The sequence below is a fragment of the Neofelis nebulosa genome, chromosome 2 (assembly GCF_028018385.1).
Source record: "Neofelis nebulosa isolate mNeoNeb1 chromosome 2, mNeoNeb1.pri, whole genome shotgun sequence".
NCBI lineage: Eukaryota > Metazoa > Chordata > Mammalia > Carnivora > Felidae > Neofelis > Neofelis nebulosa.
The window spans coordinates 60625349-60647021 of NC_080783.1; the positions used below are offsets into that span (position 1 = coordinate 60625349).

At 40.8% G+C, this 21673-nt stretch overlaps 1 protein-coding gene across 5 annotated transcripts in view; it reads right to left on the reverse strand.

Moving 5' to 3' along the window:
• The window catches only part of RAPGEF4 (Rap guanine nucleotide exchange factor 4), a 290928-nt gene that overhangs the window by 215675 nt on the left and 53580 nt on the right, over positions 1-21673 (reverse strand). For 4 of the 5 annotated variants that reach the window (XM_058713839.1, XM_058713831.1, XM_058713846.1 and 1 more), the window contains one exon: positions 7397-7543. In XM_058713839.1, coding sequence (XP_058569822.1) covers positions 7397-7543 — 147 coding nt within the window. Of the gene's footprint in view, positions 1-593; positions 792-7396; positions 7544-21673 lie in introns of those variants that run through there. The other variant, XM_058713862.1, reaches the window with a different exon arrangement.

The following is a 21673-nucleotide window of genomic DNA, read 5'->3' on the forward strand; positions in this document are numbered from 1 at the left end:
TTCCAAACCCCTGATCATCTTCTGAGAAACAGTGAAATCATAGCTTACGGAGCTGGTCTGACTTCAAGTCATCAATAATGTAATAGAGTTCCCATAAACACTAAGGACTTCATATAGTCTGAGAGCGGCAGGCAAGATACCTACTGGGCGTCCAGGGGATGAAATACCATCACTCTCAATCTGTTTCCTTGCCCCAAATTTATTTTTAATATATGCCATTCAAGCATGTCACCAGATAAATACATACAACATTTAATATTAATGTGATAAATGTAACTGGCTAGTTCTGAACAACTATCTTTGTTTATCTTCTGTAAACATATTTAAGATCTCAGGCTAAACACATCCTTCACAATCAGAAAAAGATGAACCATCACTCCCCCCTCCACACACACACACACACACACACACACACACACACATCACAAATAAAGATGAAATCAAATTATGTCAGTCCTATTGTACATATTTAGGTCTGGTGGAACATAATTAGAAAAGCCAGAGATGCTTCAGAGTATAATTCTTCAAACCAAAATGCAAACTGTGACATACAATATTTCCCCACTAAAGAATAAAAAAAGATACATTCTGACCTTGTAGAGCATATGTCCTCTTTCTGTCACTCAAAGTTCCCAGACATCCAGTGAATATCTGTCCTTTATTTGGACAACAAAATACACCTTCATGGCCGATAATTCCCTGTTTGTATCTATTAGTGTTCAGAGGATGTCAGTCCACAGAGAGAAACCCGGCGCTGGTCGTTCTCCAGAAAAGCTCAGGCAGCCGAAGGCAATAGGAAAAGACTTCCTGTATACATATATATGTGTATATATTTAACTGTAGTTACCTCCCAGTAACTTCACTCCCTTCCTTTCTGGATTTGAATCATTCCACACTCCATGGAAAAGCTCGAGGACAGAGGAGTAAGACCCTGGCGCAGACATAAGGTCCAAGTCATTGGAGGCTTCCGCTTGGTTTAAAAGAATCACAACTGTGAGGAGAGTCAAGAGAACCAGCCAACAGGATGTGTGTGGCTGGAGTTCCTGGCATGAAATCCTGACTTTCATGTTTATTTTTGGATGTATTTTTCTTAGCCCTTTGATGCAAATTTCTGGCCTGGGAAGTAACACTACAGTACAAGCTCCAAAGTTGCCAAAAGTAAGCACAGACTCCCGACTTGGGAGAAATCAGGCCCCTTGGCTCTCAGTTCCAGCTAGTCCTCGGATGAGGGTGTGGGTTCCTGTGCATTAACAGATAGGCATCCCTGTCTGAGGATGGGTCGTGCAGTCTTGCCTCACTGCTCAGGGCCACTAAATACTTACCTGAAATACCGGCCTATGTTGAAAGCCTCCCATTAAAGTGCACGCAAAACAACTTGAAATTGTTTGCATGCTAAAAAAAAAAAAAAAAGAAAGAAAAGAAAAGAAAAAAGAAAAAAGAAATTGTTTGCATGCTAAACATAGTAATAAAACCATCCAAAGGACTTCTAAGATTTTTATGTTCTGATATTCTGTTTTAAGTATTTGGCTTTAATTTTTCTGACAGCCCAAGACAGACAGGAACATCAAGTCCATTCAAGCAGGGGCAGATGCCTCTGAGAAGTATATTATTCTGATAAGGTTTTTAAAGTGCATCAGCAAAGACTAAGCTGCTGTTATTTCAATAATTCCTATTCTCATAGTGGCTTGAAAGATTATTAATGGGAAAGGACTCTTTCTACCTGCATAGTCCAAGACAGGCAGTAAATGGAAATAGCTAAAAAGCTTTTCAGGCCCACAACTGCCAACATATCTGATAGAATCTAGAAATAATACACTCTGAAAACCAGGGAATAGAGACAGATGTAAAAATATTCCTTCGACAATATTCATTACTCTTAGAAATATTCCTGTTTACAAATTCTATTCTTTTCCTAAGACAGAAACATGCACCTATTTCTTTGTTTTACCATTCAGTTTTGTATCTCATAAAGCATGAAATGGATTTTCAGTTACTTAACAATATTTGCTGAGGCCACAGACACATTTGGGGAATAAACTCTCCCATAACAATCATTACATCAGAGCAATGGTTCTCTGTGACATGGGATCCCTCAGTTAGAATAAATTCACAAAATGTGCCAAGAAGTTTCTGGGTAACAATTACAGCCAAGAAATCAATTTTATTGTGGCATGGGTCAGACTATAAATTTAAAATACTGCTTTTATTTTTAGACTCTGTAGTTTTATTGCTGTCTTTAAATTTCAAATGACTTATTCATAGACACATATTGTTATGTTGAACATTTTCAAACATGGCTCACAGTGAAGGAAAGCTTTTGGCCAGATGATGTCCATGCAACTGAAACACAGCTAAACAGGAGGTGGCACACAAGTTCAAGGACTTCTCAGTAGTGTCTGTTACGAATCTGATCAAGAATCTATTTCTCTGAACACAGCGGACTCACCTCCTCATTCAACTTCATGTATTGGGAATAGTCTATGTAGAGATGTCAATACATGCTACAAAGCTGAAAGCATCTTCATACAGATATACCATTAGATGGAAAGTCAACAAGAAAACAAAACAAACAAAAAAACAAAAAAAACCAAAAACTCTTGTTGTAGTCATTTGTAACCATTGGAAGCCTTCTTATCCTATATGTGCTGCAAAGAAATTCAGGGAATTGGACAGTAAATCAGTTCTTCATTTAGTCCAAGAGCCACCAGCAGTCACACAATCTTGGATCAAATATTAATAACTGGCTTAAAACTCCCAAGTCTACACTTAACTACTCTGCCATTTAACTTCTTCACGGAGGGTACGCAATGCCACAAGTGGCACAAAGTTTAAATTTATGGTTGTCTCAAGCATTGAATGTGACATTCCAAGACTTTTCAATTATTTTCCTTCTGAATGAGATTCAGAAACAGAACTATCTCCTCTCCTCTTCCTTCTCTCCCTCCATCACCTACATACTGCTGAAAAATGAGATGTTTTATACTGTGGTTCACATATTTTATTGAGTTTTAATATCACAGAAGCGTGAGAGGAGGGATGCATTATCAACCAACTCTGAATAAATTTACCATATTCACTTAAGTTAAGAAAACATGACCTAGTTTTAAGACGGAGCAACCCAATGTTCTCAAATCTGACCATAAATTAGCAACTGAAACATGGAAGGAGAACAGGGAAGAAAACAGTTTTCATTAGGAAAGACACAGGATGCAAAGAAAAGCATCAAGATGCTACCTCTGTTATATCTTGGGGAATACTTTTGCTGATGTATTGGTTATTGAATAATGCTCTGGCTACATTTATGGGAATCACTTTTTTAAATACTCTAGGTGTTACCAGCTTGACTTACAACATAATAGACGATATAAAGCAAGAGGTATCCGGGATGAAATTGAATAGGATTTCAAAATCTCACATGTAGGTCTCTGAGTGTGTTCTCTTCCTGCAGAGAGCTGAGGAAACTTGCCTTTGGTCAGGAAAGGAAGCAGGATTCCCTAGCTTTGTGTTGCCATTAAAGTCCCAAGTGTCAGATTTAAAATAGACTATTTGCTCAGCCTGTTAAAGAGCTACTTTTAGACTGTGCTACCTGGTAGTGGTTATAGATTGTAACTTTCAGAGTGAGAAGATATAACTCAGAATCCAGGTTTTATCTTTTGTCCCCTTTAAGCGACAAGGGCATACATAGATAAGGAGACAAAGCTAATCAAGGGGGTACTTGACATGCAATGGGCCCAGGATGACTTTCTTCAAAAGTAATTAGTCAAATGAGATGAACATGCAAATTTAGACCCATGATTCAGGTTACCTAGTTCTTACTATCCCTAACCTGTAGCCCAACACTGAGTTACTTACCTTGCCAACAAGAGAGGCACTATTATCCAGCTTACCTTTCTGCTGCCTTCTTCCTGCCACCTTACAGTTCGATGAGGCTCCTACCTGAATCCTTCCCTACATAATGCTTTCCTTTTAATGCTTGGCTTGCAGATCTCACTCAGATTTCAGCTGACAGTATGAGTTTGGGTTTTAATTTTGCTAATGGGTATTATTTACTAGTGTAATAGATGGCTGAGTTATAAACTCCATTATCTAACATAAACAAGGAATAGGTATTCTGAATATCAGATATTTTGCTAGCAGATTAGTGCCATATGTGTCCTCAAGGGATCCCTCAAATTCAAATCGAAATAACATTTAATTATAATGATTTTTATACTCTGAAATACTATTACGACTTGGTAGCTTATTTTCTGTGTTCTCCAAGTAAAACAGAAGTCCTCCTGGAGAGAGGGAGCTCTGTCAGTCTTGTTTGCTGCTGCATCTATACCTGATAGGAGATACTCAATGAGTATTTGTTAAAAAACGACTGGTAGAGGGGCACCTGGGTGGCTCAGTTGGTTAAGAGTCCCACTTCAGCTCAGGTCATGATCTCACAGTTTGTGAGTTTAGGTCCTGCATCGGGCTCTGTGCTGACAGCTCAGAGCCTGGAGCCTTCAGATTCTGTGTCTTCCTCTCTCTCTCTGCCCCTCCCCCACTCATGCGCTGTCTCTCCATCTCTCAAAAATAAATAAATGTTGAAAAAATTTTAAAAAAACGAATGGTAGAATAAACAAGTCAATCTTTTTTATTTAGGAAGTAATTTAGAATTTTACAACTTCTTAGGATTATCATGTACTATATATATATGCACAATTGTGCCCATTAATAAAGTTCTGATTAACATGGATTGGTAGATGATGGAGTTTCTCGCATTTCCATTTTAGCCTGTTAAAATGCTGATTGAGCATGTAATTTGCACTCTGAACTTAGTTACGTGAACAGGCAAATAAAATGAAGTATGCGACTAATCTCTTACTCCCTATGAGGTTCCAGTCCCCGACCTGTAAAATAAGAAGTCAGACAAAAACTCTGTCCATTCTTTTCAGCTCAATTAACTCACTGGCAGGGGACATCAGAAATCTGCACTGAGGTTACACTTTAAGGGTTGGATCCACTGAGCTGCAGAATCATGTGGCAAGGTTGGGGATACCAAAGCCACCCTCAATATCAATACCCCCATTTAATAATTTTCCTTTAAGGGAAATATCTGTGGAAAATAGTACTAAGATGTACTCAACTGAAGTCTACCGACACACTCAAACTAATAACACTAATGCATCACCGATAGTAAAGCCTCCAGACATGATGAACTTCCTGATGTACTTATTATCACCTTTGAAGCTTTCTGGACAAAAATGTTTGATCTGATCTAATCAAGCTTTTATCTCTAACTTCCTTTTATAGAAAACCCTGGAACAGGGGTACAAAAAGATACCATGAGAAAATAATCAAACAAATATTGAATTTGGGAGAAACTAACCCAGCCTTTTTAACAAGCCAATGCCATGGAAAGGATGAGAGAGATAGAGACAGGAAAGAAGGGAGAGAGGGAGGGTGGAAGGGAGGGGGGGGAGAGAACGGGAGAGACAGAGGAGGAGTGGGGGGGAGAGAGAGAGGGACAGAGACAGAGACTCAGATACAATAATCAAATGTAAGACGTGGTTCTTTATTTGAACCTGGTTTGAAATATAACAGATATAAAAGATATTTGTTGAATATTTATTTATGGGTATTTATGGGGAAATCTGAACCGTGGACTGGATATTAGGTATTAGGATGTTATCTTTAGTACTGTAAGTGAAATAATGGTTTTATGGGTATGTGGCAGGATATTCTATTTTTCTTAGGATTATGCTGAATATTTATGATGAAATGTCATAATGTCTGTCATTTACATTAAAGTGGCTCAGCAAAAAAAAAAAAAGACAAAGATGGAGCAAATATGGCTATATGTCAGCAACTGCCAAACTAAGTGGGGGTGTATGGGTGTTCACTGTATTATCCTTTCTGATTTTCTGTATGTTTGAAAATTTTTCTAATAATAATAAGTTTTTCAAAAATGTTCACAGGTAGCTACTTCTCAGGAACTTCCTTCACAGTACTGAGGGCTCCTAATTAAAATAAAATTTTAAATATTTCCACAAACTATCCTCCATGAGCAACTTGAAAAAGTCATAACAGACAAAAGCAGTTATAATGACATACATCACAGGTGGAAATCATTTTTGTTCTTAAGCCAGTTTTCCAAATTTTCTTTTTTGGAAAAGACTTTTTCAGTTTACCTTTTAAAAATGAAAGATCCCAAAAAAAAAAAAAAAAAAAAAAAGGCTTATTTGCCTCAAGCTTGGTCCCTTTTAATTGACAGAAAACCTCTCCACACACACCTCATGCAAACCTACTTCAGCTTTGCCTTCCTAAAACTAGCTTTTGTCTCTGAACTTTACAGAGCAGTTGGAGCTCTTTAATATTTTCTAAGAGGAACATTTCAAACAAGCAACCCCGCAATTTATTCACTACTGCCAAGAATAAAAGTAACAGGTTTTACCACCAAGGCCTTCCAAGGCTTTGCAGGACTTTTAAGGCAAAGCATCACTCATTCACCTGCAGGTTTGCTCCCTTAATGCATCTGTCATTTGTTTGGCTCTGGAGGAAACTATTTGATTACACAAAATTCTTTTAAGATCAAGTTTAAAATCTTAGCCACACCGGGACAAGTTGCAAAGCCTGCCAGCTCGATGGGTTAACACTTGGACATACTGAGCCAAAGACAAAGATAAGGAACAACCACAGGTTAAAATCAGAAGCTTGCAGAACTGAAAAGGAATGAGCGTAAAAGATGCAAGGTTTAGCTGGGCCTTTCTAAGTGTTCCATTTGCCATTACTACATATAAGATGATTTATTCCCCCTACTTCTTGCAAATGAGTGCAATACCCTAAGGGGCGCTGGTAAGCAGTGGTAAATGCAAAAGCCACCAGCACCGGTCGCATCCATCCACCGCTGTGCCACCAATGCATTCTGAAGTTGGCAAGTAACCAGACATCTTTATGTCCCTCATTTCCCATACCTTATTGCAGGGCACATCATTTTTAAAAGCATTTAAATGAAGCAGATGTTAACCCCATTCATTCCACTTTACCAGGAAACATGTCAATGATGATTTTTAAAATGCAAAAGAAAATGTCAAAGTATTTTGTTCCCTGGTTAAGAATACATCTGTGGAATAGGAAGGAGGAAATACATAAAACAGTCTGTGGTCATTCAAGAAATAATTATAAGGTATGTCAAACTACAGAAAATTGAGCAAGCACTAAATTAAAAAAAAAAAGGCGGGGGTGGGGATGTCTTATGTCAAAATGGCTTTTTCACTCACTCATTTCAAAAACAAGTTTTGAAAATTAAATTCCATCTACGAGCTCGGAACAGAACACATTAAGGCTTGACTGTAATGCCATTATCCACGTGGCAGCTCCTTTTCTTTTCCGCAACTACGTTAATTGACAGAGAAGCCTTGGGGCTCACCTCCCATAGAGCCTTGAAGTCCTTCTGCTCGATGCGGAGCAGTTCACTGCTCTCCCTGGTAACGATGGTCGCATGGCGGGGTGTGTTGTCCAGAATGGACTCTCCAAAGGCTGTCCCAATTCCCAGGGTACAGATGGTCACTGCATCCTGAGAATCCCAAAAATCGGTCATGAGAAAACTAAACGTTTAGCCGACATGGGTGAGTTGTCTTTTCTTTGAATTTAAGTTTAACTTATACACAATAAAGCACGCAATTCAACTGCACAGTTCATCAAGTTTTGACAAATATATACACCTGCGTAATCATCACCAAAATCAAGACATAGAACATCCCTATCACCCCGAAATTCCCCTCATGCCCCTTTCCAATCAAGACCCTCCCTTCAGAGGTGATCAGTATTCTGATTTCTATCACCATAAAGGAGTTTTGCTGGTTTTAAAACTTCATGTAAAAGGAGTCAGACAATATGCTCTTTTTGGTGTCTGGCTTCTTTTGCTCCACATAATGTCTCTAAGATTCATCCACATTGTCTCATGGATCAGTAATTTTTTTTCCTTTTACTGACGAGTAATTCTCCATTTCCTGGATATGTTACAATTTGCTTACCTATTGTTCTATTTGTGAACATTTGGACTGTTCCTAGTTTGGGCAGATTATGAATAAAGCTTCTAGCAGTAACCTTCTTCAAGTCTTTTTGTGGACAGTATTATCTTTTTATATGACTACTATCTGCTTTAAGAAAAAAAGGAGGGAATCTTTTGAAAACGAACAGAGATTTTTACTGAGAAGGTTGCAGTTACAATATTTCAATAGGAAACTAGAATGGGGGTGCTTGTATGTCAGCCTGTCTTGAAGAGATGAGGAAACTGAGGGTCAGGGTAGTTGATTAACACGGCCCTAGTTCACACAAAAAATAAGTAAGGCGGTCAGATTCTAACCACAGTTATCTGACTAGAGATTCCAAGCCTTTTGTATCATGCTGCCTCCTGCAGCCACAATAGAGTAAAAACAGCATCAGATGAAGTGCAGCGTGGCCGGTTTATAAACTGCTGTGAATCAGTGATTTAAAAGTTTCTTAAGGTATACTAAAAAAGTAATTTCGAATCTGCATGCAACATTGGTGATAATATTTGCATTTAATCCTAACTAGTTTCAAATAATGCAATAGCCACTCAAAGCCACCTGGACATTAATTTTGCAGGGCATTATCAACTAACGGAGATACACAAGGGTAATCCTCCGAGTTAGAAAACAGTTTTCCTTTCATGCATTTAAGACACGATAATAAGCAAACGTTATTAAGATCAAGTTAGTGACTCTGTAATCACACTACTAAGACAAATGCCCATAAGAATCCAGTTCCTTGAACCATAGCGAATTGCTTCTGCCCAGATATTACCATATAAAATTGTGTTTAGGAAAATAAAATCAATAATATCTCAGAAAAGAATGAAAGATTGGGGGGAAATGTATGAATAGTTTGCTAATAAATTTTCTAGAGAGGCAGTTGCAGACAAATTCAGTCAGAAAAATATCCCCAGAACCGAAATATCAATATTCAGCGAGTTAGGTATCGCTGAGTAATTTTCAAACTCTAGTAAAAGCACAAGAGGGATTATGATGAATCACAGACTTCCATAAATTCTCTAGAATATCAGGTTCCCTTGAGAATCCTACTGGCCTACTTTATCATCTGCACCCTTTGGAAAGGCTTCTTTTGCCTAATTTGTACCTTCAGTGTAAAATTCTATTTTAAAGCTTGACAGGTATGGAATCATTAATATTACTCCTGCCACTGTTCACGTAGCTTAAATATCGAAGGTTATCCACAAAGTCTAATGCAAAGGAACTATGACGATCTGTTATTTGTGAGCTAGTTGTAGATTTTTATGGATTATAAACAGTCTTCTCCTCTCTCACCTCCTATCCCTGGCTATGTAGTTTGTCACCAAGAGGTAAACAAAGAAAGACGTAGGCTGTGAAAGTCACATGAGCCTGGCTTCTCGCTAGTGAACAGCTCTCGTGATGGACAAAGGATTGAAGGTATTCTCGGCTCTCCCCTGGAGAGTTTAACAATTACCCGTGCATTATACATCTCACCACATTAGTCCTGTTAGTGCTGCCAGTGCACTGCCGGGTGCCAAGTGTCAAGACACATGTCTTGACCTCACGTGTCAAGACCTCTGCAAGGAGGCACACCCAGCCTCAGACCTTTGATCATCTTGGCCCATTTCCAGTGTCCCTCACTCTCCCACCAGAACTGAACATGGAACCCATCCTTCCCACATTTCCTCCTTCATACGTGGTCTTCTTAAGTTTATTTTATTTTATTTCTTTTTTAATACATGAAATTTATTGTCAAACTGGTTTCCATACAACACCCAGTGCTCATCCCAACAGGTGCCCTCCTCAATACCCACCACCCACCCTCCCCTCCCTCCCACCCCCCATAAGCCCTCAGTTTGTTCTCAGTTTTTAAGAGTCTCTTATGCTTTGGCTCTTTCCCACTCTAACCTCTTTTTTTTTTTTTTTTCCTTCCCCTCCCCCATGGGTTCCTGTTAAGTTTCTCAGGATCCACATAAGAGTGAAAACATATGGTATCTGTCTTTCTCTGTATGGCTTATTTCACTTAGCATCACACTCTCCAATTCCATCCACGTTGCTACAAAAGGCCATATTTCATTCTTTCTCATTGCCACGTAGTATTCCATTGTGTATATAAACCACAATTTCTTTATCCATTCATCAGTTGATGGACATTTAGGCTCTTTCCACAGTTTGGCTATTGTTGAGAGTGCTGCTATAAACATTGGGGTACAAGTGCCCCTATGCATCAGCACTCCTGTATCCCTTGGGTAAATTCCTAGCAGTGCTGTTGCTGGGTCATAGGGTAGGTCTATTTTTAACTTTTTGAGGAACCTCCACACTGTTTTCCAGAGTGGCTGCACCAATTTGCATTCCCACCAACAGTGCAAGAGGGTTCCCGTTTCTCCACATCCTCTCCAGCATCTATAGTCTCCTGATTTGTTCCTTTTGGCCACTCTGACTGGCATGAGGTGATATCTGAGTGTGGTTTTGATTTGTATTTCCCTGATGAGGAGCGATGTTGAGCATCTTTTCATGTGCCTGTTGGCCATCTGGATGTCTTCTTTTGGTCTTCTTAAGTTTAAAGACAGGGAGTCACAAACACAAGGCAGGATCTTAAAGTTAGGAGTAGAAAACCTCGCCTGGAAGGAGAATTACTTCTAATTTTTAGGACACTATTTTTAGGACAAATGTACCTAGAAATCTGAATGGGTTTGGGAAGTATGGGTTGGGCACTGGGAAGAGGCAGGTCCTGAGAAAAACATTTTCACTCTAAAGATTAATTACTATCTTTATAGTCCATGAATGTTATTTTCTGAATCCCAGACAGGGCCTTGCAATGTGCTTAGAAGAGAATTATCAAAAGAGAAATTTGCAATCTAATGTTCTCTCATTTAACAGAGCCAAGATAGGTTGCTGAATATGTACACTGAAACGCTGAATGAATGTAAGTCAATGAGGTGGGAGCCCTCTGACTTTGGTCCACACTAACATCTAACCAGATCCCTATGGTCAGAATTCCAACCTTGAACCTCTGCAGATAGGCTGAATGCATGCCTTTCGCTGGGGCTGTAAGTATCCATTTCTGAATGTAATATTACTATTTCTTTAAAGTTTACACATACTCTAGGGGCACCTGGGTGGCTCGGCTCAGTTGGTTAAGCGTCCAACTTCGGCTCAGGTCATGATCTCAAGGTTCATAGGTGAGAGCCCCGCGTCGGGCTCTGTACTGACAGCTTGGAGCCTGGAGTCTGCTTCGGATTCTGTGTCTCCTTCTCTCTTTGCCCCTCCCCGTCTCAAAAATAAATTTAAATTTTTTAAATAAAAAAGTTTACACATACTCTAAGATCTGCTCATGTCTCCATACGTGTTCAATAGAGACTATTCAGATTATTTTATTTTCTGCTCATTCTCAGATTAATGTGCAGAAAGAAAATATTTATAGCAACACAGAGACGAAGACACTGGTCAGCACCTGCTCAGGGAATATAAAATATTAACAGAAGCAAAGAAATGTTCAATTTGGTAAGATGGCAATTTACTTTAAGGATTTCCAAATATGAAATGTAGATTTAAAACTCTGAGTGTCTTCAACATAGGAAGGTAGATGGAGCAGATGCTACTGGAGTCCTGCTGGACTCCTCCCTACTCTTCACCTCACCCCACCCCCAAAGTCATTGTAGCTTTCGGGACAGTTGCAATACACACGTGTGGCTTCCTCTCTCAGGCATCTGCATTGCTCCACCTGAGGGCAGAGTGCTGGGCACTCGATGCCTGCAAGAGGCAACCTCCACCAAAGAGGCATGAGAGGAGGAAGATAAATACCCGAGCTTCCTAACTCTACACGGTTCGTGGAGGATGGCCTGGAAGAGTGAGTCCAGTTGAAATCTTAACACACTTTTATTGGCTTTCCCTCCTTCCATGTCTCACTTTTCCACTTCCTTACAAGGCTTCCTGGGGTCATCTTCAAAAATAACCACTTGCAGCTCAATCTTAGGCTCTAGGTGGAATTCCAGGGAAACCCAAAACAAGCAAGTGGGTTAGCCAAACATGGCTGTGAGTCCTACGTTACACTGAGACCCCTGGGGAGGCACAGGGCTGAACCGGCATTCCCAAAGGGACTTCTGTAAAAGGGGCAGAGACCAGCTTATCACTTACTGCTTTGCAGCAGACACACAGTAAGTGCAAGATCCCCTGGGTGACACAGGGAAAGACTTCCTCGTGTTATTAGTAAAGCATATTGAGTCTTTATTAGAATTTCGGGGCGCCTGGGTGGCGCAGTCGGTTGAGCGTCCGACTTCAGCCAGGTCACGATCTCGCGGTCCGTGAGTTCGAGCCCCGCGTCAGGCTCTGGGCCGATGGCTCGGAGCCTGGAGCCTGTTTCCGATTCTGTGTCTCCCTCTCTCTCTGCCCCTCCCCCGTTCATGCTCTGTCTCTCTCTGTCCCAAAAATAAATAAAAAACATTGAAAAAAAAAAAAAAAAAAAAAAAAAAAGAATTGACGCCAATTCTACTATATAAGTAGGGGTCATGGGCGCTCAAAAAAGGAGTGACCTGTGGCATGTCACTGACATGTCATCTGGTTTCTTCCTCCAATCTCATGCAACTCTCTTTCACCTATCAGTCAACATGGTCACTCCTTCTCTTATCCTCTAAAACACTTAATAACCAACTTATCCTTAATGGTACACATTCTACAGTGCGTCAGCATGTACATGGATCTCCACGTGTGTGAGTGCACTAAGCCAGGTGTCTTGACTGTGATGCCTTATTTATTCCCCACAACAGTTAAATGAGATAATGCATTTAAACTGCTTCACACAGAGCCTGACTGAAAAGAAATGCTTAATAAATTGTGGGTATTCTTACTGATGGCAGTATTAGAACAATTCTGCAACATCATGGCTATTTCACAGGCTGAGGAAAATCAGGCCCAGAGATGTTCAGGAATTTGTCCAGGAGCATGGCTAGTGAGTAGGAGTTCAGACGAGAACTAGTAAGTCTAATCACCTCTGCATATACCTCTGCCATGATCATATGAGATGTTAAGTACCACTTGCCAAGGCTCAGTAGAAAAATCAATTAAAGTAATAATTAAATCCACACAGGTTTTTTCCCTTCAGTCAGTCAATCTGTATTTTTATTTACATACATTTATCTATATATATTAGGTCCCAATCTCCAGGAAAATAGAAAACAGCACTGCTCCCTCTCTAACCCTCCTTTCATTACTGGGGTCCACTTGGCCCTCATTGAGAGGATCAAATCCATGCCAGACTAGGGCACCAACCTCTTAACTCATTAGGAGAAATGTAAGCAATCATTAGTTATTCCTACTCTGATCCTGTGCCCTAGTTGCTAACAACGGAGTTCCTACCTCAGTGGGAGAACGGAGTTACTGCCTTTCTTTCTGTGTCTCTGCCTTAATAACCTATCTGGTATCTTAATTCTTTTCAAAATGGCCGTCTAGTTCTGACAGCCCTCACCAGCATCCTTGCCGTACACACATGTATGGCAACATCCTTCTCCAACATCCTTCTGTGGCCAGGCCTGTTCGTCAGCCCACCTGCCGCCCACTTCCATCACTGGGCCCACTTCCTGACTCCCTGCTCATCCCCAAGTTATAGCCCATCATGTTACCATTAGTTAGACCTACCCCATCCTGCGCTCTACTAACCTGGGGGCCGCGCTGCTCCAGTGTTCAGTCACTTTCCATGTCCTGCCCGGCATACCTGAACATGCCCTCTAGACAGCTCCTACCTCCACCATAGACGGCCTCCAGTTTTCAGTCTCACCTCCTCTGCCCAGCTAAGCACCAACTGAAGTCGGTTGGCACAGTATGTATTATTATCTTGGCACAGTATGTATTTCAGTGGCATAGGCAGGGTCTGGTTATCTCCATTCATAAATGTTCGTGTTAGGTAGGTTAACAAACACGTCAGTAAAGTCACCCTGATGGAAGGCAAGGAATATTAGGCAAAGGACACGCATGTGTCGGCACCGAGAGTCAGAACACTCCATGCTTAGCAGGAAACTTCCCTGGAGTGTAGTGACAAAAGTATAGCCCTCGTAGACCTAGATTCAAAACTGTTCTCTGCCAATTATCATAGTCTTGCAGCTTTGGGTAAAATGATCCCAGGAAGCTTAATATCCTCATTTATGAAATGGGCACAAGCAGGATTAAATATAAATAAAACAACACACAGTGTCAAGGATGGTTCCTAGCACAGAGTAGGTGCTCCATAAATAATGGAAAATAGTATTTCTGACTTTGTCATGTTTATATACACGTTTAGGTTAACCATATTACTAAAAAGCAAATTACATTTTTCTATTATTGAAAGAACAGAGAACCTCTACATTCATTTTGTGTTAATCTTCAATGAACGATGGTTTTTCAACACTTAAATTCTAAGTTTCTCTGTCTCCCAGTCTGGATGTCAAGTGGTTTGAATGATCTGCAAAACACTTCAGCTCTCTGGGGGAGCTTGCATTCAAAGGAACCCTTCTGATGAATCCTGCTGAAAATCAAAGAATCCTTTTGTGCTGCTACTAATCACCCCTTAATTTATCTGCTTTGTACATCTGAATTATGATATGCTAGGTTTTCTTAAAGCAGGTGTTCTCATATGAAGCATTTTATTTGTTTGTTACACTATAAACAAAGCTACACTATGAAAATAGGAACGGTGTTAAGAAAGCGAATGGCTGTGTATCACTGATATCAGAGGTAATAAACACGTGCTTTGCAAATGTCTATACGCATCCACAGAAATCCAACTTACACAAGTTACAGCCTGATGAAATTTAAAATAACTAGCAATCAACAAACAGACATAAGAATTCTCTCTGATCAGTACATCAAGATTTTTTTCCTTAAACTATCCTTTAACTTCAAGGGGTATCAGATTTTTTTAGTAAGTATATCTAAATCACTCTGTATTAATAGCTCAAGAAAAGTTAACTGTCTCATGGCATATTTATTGTTTTGGATATATGTTGGGTTAACATCAGCGAACAAATTGGTCCTTTAAGTGCACAGACCCTGAAACGTAAATTCTTACAAAGCAAATATTTTGACAATATTTTTATTTTAGGACTATGGCCAATACTTGCCATTAAGTTTGGTAGTGCCTGGGTTTATTTCATGAGCTTGAATTTAGTATTGGAATTTATTGAATGCTGCAAGTCTTTTTAAAAAATAAAAATTTGTCAAGACATTAAATTGTATGTGCTGTCTGAAGAATTTATTGCCAAGCACAAAGGCAAAATACTTCCAAGTCAAATGTGTTTTTTTCTAACAGACAGCAAAGACAGATTTGTTACTTTTACAGCACTTCCCTGGAATCACAGTGTTAGACACAGCTTAACGAGATCAGGCAAGCTGGCTGCAGGAAGTTTCGATGAGAACATGAGAAGGGACTAGCATTAGCATTCCAATAACTGAATCAGGGAGGCCAGCTTCATTTCAGCAGAAAGCCAATCTGTCCTGCACCGTGGCTCAGTCCTGCATCCACCCAAACAAAGAATTACATGGCAACAAACCTAAACACAGTGTGTGGAAGCCTCGCGCAGGATGCTAAATAAACTCCGGATGGGTTCCTAACAAATAACATGACCTGAACAGACAAGTAATAAGAGATCATAAACCACCACTATGGACTTGGCACCTTTCACGTTTCATGGGCTCATTAAATGTGTTCAGCAAATGTTCCCTGATGATAGCAATGTTCTCTGTCTGAAAATAATGGGGTGAAACGAGAGTAAATGAGAGAATCAGACAGGCTAAGACAGAAAGACAGAGAATGATAGAGAGAGCCACATGATAGAGAAACAAGTCTGTCCTTCAAATTTCATAAACAAAAATTCAACGCTTAAAAACATCTTTGCTGTAGAGACAAAATGAGGGCAAATAAAAGCACATTTTACTTTGGGGGAACTACCAGTGAGAGATCGTTTTTTCCAAAATTGGACTAAAAATTGCCAGAGGATGTTACAGAAACAGATGAGAGGGCGAATAAAGTGCAAGTGCCAACAGCAGCCAGGGTTCTCTGATCCCAGAGAATGGCTGAATAACATCGGTGAACGGCTTGCCATTCTAATAGCGAGGACATTTCCTGCTTTCTCTATGCTAGCACTGCCCTCTTGTGATAAAATGAGAGCATTGCAGGCATTGCAACAGGCTGCACTCCACTCTAGGCAACACACCTTTCCTTCTGGAATTAGTAAGAAAAAAGTCCCAGAACCCCTGCTCTATGCCAAGCTTCCCACGAAGTGGTTTGTATACATTGACTCATTTAAGGTAGAAATCCCCAACTTATAGGTAATCTAACTTGCCTAAGGTCACACAACAATGAAGTATCAGAGAGAGGATTTCAAGAGGTCTGATTATAACCACTGTGTGTTGCATTAGGTAAAAATACTTTAAATAAGCATCTGTTATATAGATGTAGAAGTTTTAATGAATTAATACACCATCTTACTCTCTATTTTGCAGCATGAACTTCTAGTCACTTAGCAGTCAGAAGAAATTCTTCTTTCATGCGACAGGAAAAATAACTTTTTTGGTGCAAAGATTAACTTTTAAACCTTATATATTTCTAGGGTTTAAATATTTACCATGCCGGGGCGCCTGGGTGGCGCAGTCGGTTAAGCGTCCGACTTCAGCCAGGTCACGATCTCACGGTCCGTGAGTTCGAGCCCCGCGTCAGGCTCTGGGCTGATGGCTCAGAGCCTGGAGCCTGTTTCCGATTCTGTGTCTCCCTCTCTCTCTGTCCCTCCCCCGTTCATGCTCTGTCTCTCTCTGTCCCAAAAATAAATAAAAAAAACGTGGGAAAAAAAAAAAAATTAAAAAAAAAAAAAAAAAAAATATTTACCATGCCAAAAAGGCCCTTCACTTATAAAATCTGCAGAGAAAAACAGGACCTTGTCTCTCTCTCTCTCTCCCTATCGTGTGCATACGCGCTTTCTGAAACACACACACAGAGTTGAGTATGGCTGCCTATTTATCGTTTTTGTGTGTATTACTTATTATGTATAATTTATTCCAATATCCACTTTTCACTCTAAATCCATTCAAGTATTAATAAGAAAAGAGTACACTGATAGCATTTTCATTCTAGTGGGAACATAAATTCTCTAACTTTCAGGCCATGTAGTTAAATAGGCACTCAAGACAGGCAAGTTCCTGAGCACAAGAGTTCCACTGTGGATGTCTGAGGGCGTTTGTGTCCTGGTTAGGGTTAGGTAAGAGACTGAGGGTGGGGACAGGTATTGGTGGGAATGGGAAAGGTTAATCCTTGATAGGATCTGTGCTGCCAAGTAGAAATCTTTGTGAACATGTGAGCCAGTTGGGACACAGTGGGTTGGTGGTGTGGTCTGTGGGCAGGTTCCCTTGCTGAGCACTCTGAGTTTCAAGGGGTAACACAAAGAATGCTCAAGGCAGGAAAAGTGCCTAGAAAGCTGGTAGGTGTGCCTTTGACAATTACATATGGACATGGGGTACAAGTGTTTTGGAAGTAAGCTTTGTTTATGGAGTAGTAGAAGCAATATAATGCATAGGAAGGTATTTCCAAGGATAGCTGTCTCTACAAGTTCATCAAAATAACAGAACAGAATAGTCTATGTATTTCTCTGAATTCTTAGAACAAACACAGTTTCAAGTCCATAGCAAAAGAAATGAAAGCAATGGAAGTACGGAAGCGGAACAGTGTTGGCTTGGGGCTCTTCCCAGAAAGGCCTGTGTCAGAGGGAGAGAAGTTGGTTCCAACCAACACTCAGTAGGATTGTGCACCAGTGTCTGATGTGCTCTGAGTTGGGAGCAGGCCCACAGGATGAGAAAGAGTCTGCCTGCTAAGTCATGCCTCCCCAGCTGGCAGACTTGTGGTTTTGAAACTGACCAGGTGGACCAACTCCAAGCAAAACTGGGAGGTAAGCCATCCTTGTTCCCCACAGTCCAATGGCTCTTTGTCTCGATCCCCTCCTCCCAGCAAAGGGCTTGAAGCTTACATTACCACTGAGTGGAGTGGTTTTAATACTTTTCCAAAATGTGGAATCAACAGCTTTCTTCAGAATCTTGGGCACCAGTGATCCAAGGGGGCAAAGAAGGATCTATACATTACCACCACCCATGGACACCGGTAGACACTTGGGAGCAAGTACCCTTTGAAGACCCCTTACAGACATCCACACAAATGGCCACACATGCTGGCCAAAGGTAAGGATGACAAGAGCAGAGTACTGGATTGAGTAAGGAAGTCATGGGGATTTCCAGCTCTATGGGTCACCACTGTATCATCTTGAACAGACCACTCATTCACATGGGACTTGAGTAAGTTACAACACAGTTGGGTCTGCCTACTAGGGCAGCTCAAACAAAACAATGGAAGTGAAATGGTTTCTAAATGATGAGAGTTACTATAACTATGCTCGTAGGATACCACTAATGGGAGATAAGTGTGACCCTCAACCTGGAGTCCAAAGAATTCAAAAAGAACCTGCAAAACCAATCATACAGAAGGCAAGAAGCTGTGCTTTTTTAATCCAGTGAGCAAAAAAGTATAAGGGAATGATGAAAAGGCAGAAAAAGTAGTATTATATTAAAACAGGCAGAAAGGTAATATAAATTTCTGAGCCAAATAAAATATTTATGCCGTTAGTATTCTTCAAATTTATGTATAGTTATCTCTTCCTATCACCATATAAAAGGGTGATTTTGTTCAGAAAAAAAATTCCATCAGATCAATAATGCCTAATAAATATATGACATAGAAACACTGTATCAGAATCTGTGAAGGGCTTTCTTTCTTATGTGCCCTTATTTCAATTACTGGCATCACCATCCACCTCTTTAACCAAGTCCGGATCCCCACTTTCTCTCAGCCCCCATACCTCCTATCAACCCAAACTCTAACCCTATCACCTCCACCTTGGACATAGTACCTCAATCTCCCTCCCCTGTCACCCATACTTATCTACCCCACCCTCTAGCCTAGAAACCTTTTGAAGGGATGGACCATGCTCATTTAACTGATCTAAAAGGTGGTGGAAGGAGGAACCCACACCCAGGGGCAGCCCAGCAGAGTGTGAGAAGTGGGTCTTCCCTGATATTATGTCTCAGGTGGAGCAAACACCTGCAAGGTGGGCTTGGAGATGAGAGGTGTGGAGCTCTGAGCTGGAATCAGCGGGTGGTTGCCGGAGCTGCAGGGAAAAAGCTTCTCCCCACATTCATTATTACTTCTGCTTGGCACCTATACAGCTATAATGGTCAAGAACTTCAGCCTCAGAATCTCAAAGAACTGGCTCTGATACCTAATGGATGAGTGACCTTGGGAGAGTTATTTAGCGTCTACCTGTAAAGTGACACTAATAATAGCACTAAACAGGGGTGGGGAAGGGGGCTGTAGCTTAATAGCCAATGAAAAAATGCTTGAAAAGTGCTTTTCACACAGCTACCTGTAGTGGGCGCTCCATTACCATGATCTATTCCTGCTCTTATCCCGCCATTCTGGCTCAGCTAACACCCCACTGAGGGTATGTCTGAAACTTAGAGATTCTAAGTTTAGGAATTTATCATCACCATCTCTGATTTCTGACCCTCTGATGAGAAGAAAGGCCACTAAGAGACTTGAATGAAAATGGAGGGTCAGGCTAGCAAGAAACTGCCCTACCCACTTATAAAGATTTCACTCTTTTATGCTGTTACCTCCTTTCTTTTTCCTTCACTAGCTTAGTCTCTTAACTTTTCTTCTTTTTCTTTTACTTCCCTGCTTTTTTTTTTTTTTTTCCTGTGTGAGCAGCAGGAAGAACGTGAAATTTGGAATATGTCAGACCTGAATTCAAATCTTCACTTGGCCACATACATTTGTATGACCCAGGGAAAGTTACACCTGATGTTGCTGAGCTTTGTTTTCAAGCCCAGTTGTAAAACAGAATATGAATGCCAAAAGATGAAGTCAGTTAATGCACACAGAATCCCTAGCAAGTATAACACAGTGAAGGCACTTAGCAAAGTTGTTGCTGGTCTCAAGGGGTAGGAATTGTAGGTCTTTCCTTGCTTCTCCTCCCATGGCCCATTATCCAACCCCATTTCACTCCCAACTGAGGCAGCTGATAGTTAATTTTATGTGTTGACTTGACTATGGCAACCAGTTTGTTTAGTCAAACATTAGTCTATATTTTGCTGTGAAAATATCTTTTAGACATCTTTAACATTTATGATCAGTAGACTTTAAATGAAGCAAATTATCCTCCATAATGCAGGTGGGTTTCATCCAATCAATTGAAGGACTTAAGAGCAAACATGTTTCTCTTGAGGTCTCGCAAAGAAGACAGAATTCTGTTTCCAGACTACCACACAGGAATTCTGCCTGGGTTTCCAGCTTTCAGACTGATGACTGCAGCATCAACTTTTGCCTGATGGCCAGCCTGCTGGCTTGCCATATGGATTTCAAACTTACCAGCCCTCACAGTCACATAAGCCAGTTCCTTAAAATAAATTCCTATCTGTCTATCTCTTATTTGTTCTATTTCTCTGGAGAACTTTGACTTATAGAGAGAACTACTCTGATTGGCTTACTAATCACCCTGATTTGGTCATAATGCTGGAGGGCAGAGATTCAGGGCCCATTACAAGGCTAGCACAGGTGGAAGTGGCTTTTTTATTTCTCCCTGTAAGCAACTTGCCATGGGAGGAGGTTCAGCCATCTTGCTCATTCTCTTTAGCTTCTTTCTCCCAGGTGGCTGTAACCATGTCCTGCAGGTGACAGGTGTCCTGACACTGCAGGTGTCCTGCAGTCTGAGTTGGCTGGAAGGCTGGGCCCTCTCTGTTTCTCAGACTCCTCTTTGGAGAGGTGAAGGATGTAGACATCAATGAGCTTTCTCTTCCGTATATCTTAGTGATATAAATCAATCCAGAAAACCCTGGTTGGACAGTGTGGGGTGAAGTACACAGGAGGCAGTAAACCAGATCTGGTATAAAGCTAGTAACTCCTAACAACTTAAGAGAAGACCAAGCCCAGCTTAGGAATTGGGTCTGAGATCAAAACCACAGCTAAAGTTAAAAGTCTGTTAAGATTTTTAAAACCCCACAGTTAATAACAAAGTGTTACTCATCTATTCTTGCTAGAACCCCATGATGAGAAAATTGGTCCAGGGCAAGATTCCAGGAGCTTCTGGCCATACTATCTTAATACCATCAAAATCTCATGTCAGCTTTGAACATTTGATGTATCAGTATATTCATGCTGATGTTATTTATCATCCCTTAGGTACATCTGCTCTGCCTTTTTCCTTCTTCTCTTTCCTCTCTGTTTTCCTTTCCTTCTCACCTTTCTCCCCCTTAATTCTCATCTTTGTCCCCTTTCCTCTCTTTCCTCACCATCTCTTTCCAGTTCTTCCCCTCTCTCCATCAGCACTCATTCACAACCACCTGGAGGAGCAAGGAGAACCATTCTCTACAGGCCCTGTCCCCTCCACACCTCCACACAAGTGAGACCCGGTTAAGGTAAACATCAGGAACAGCCCTGGGCAAGGAGCCCAAGGATACCCTCCAGGACAGCAGACTGCAGGTGGAAGGTGTGCAGAGATAAGAGACATGGGGAAATCTGAAAAGATGACACATACCAGAAAGAGGGAACTTGCATGAATCACCACATTTTTTTCAGTAGGCTTTACACCTAGAGCAGAGGCCAA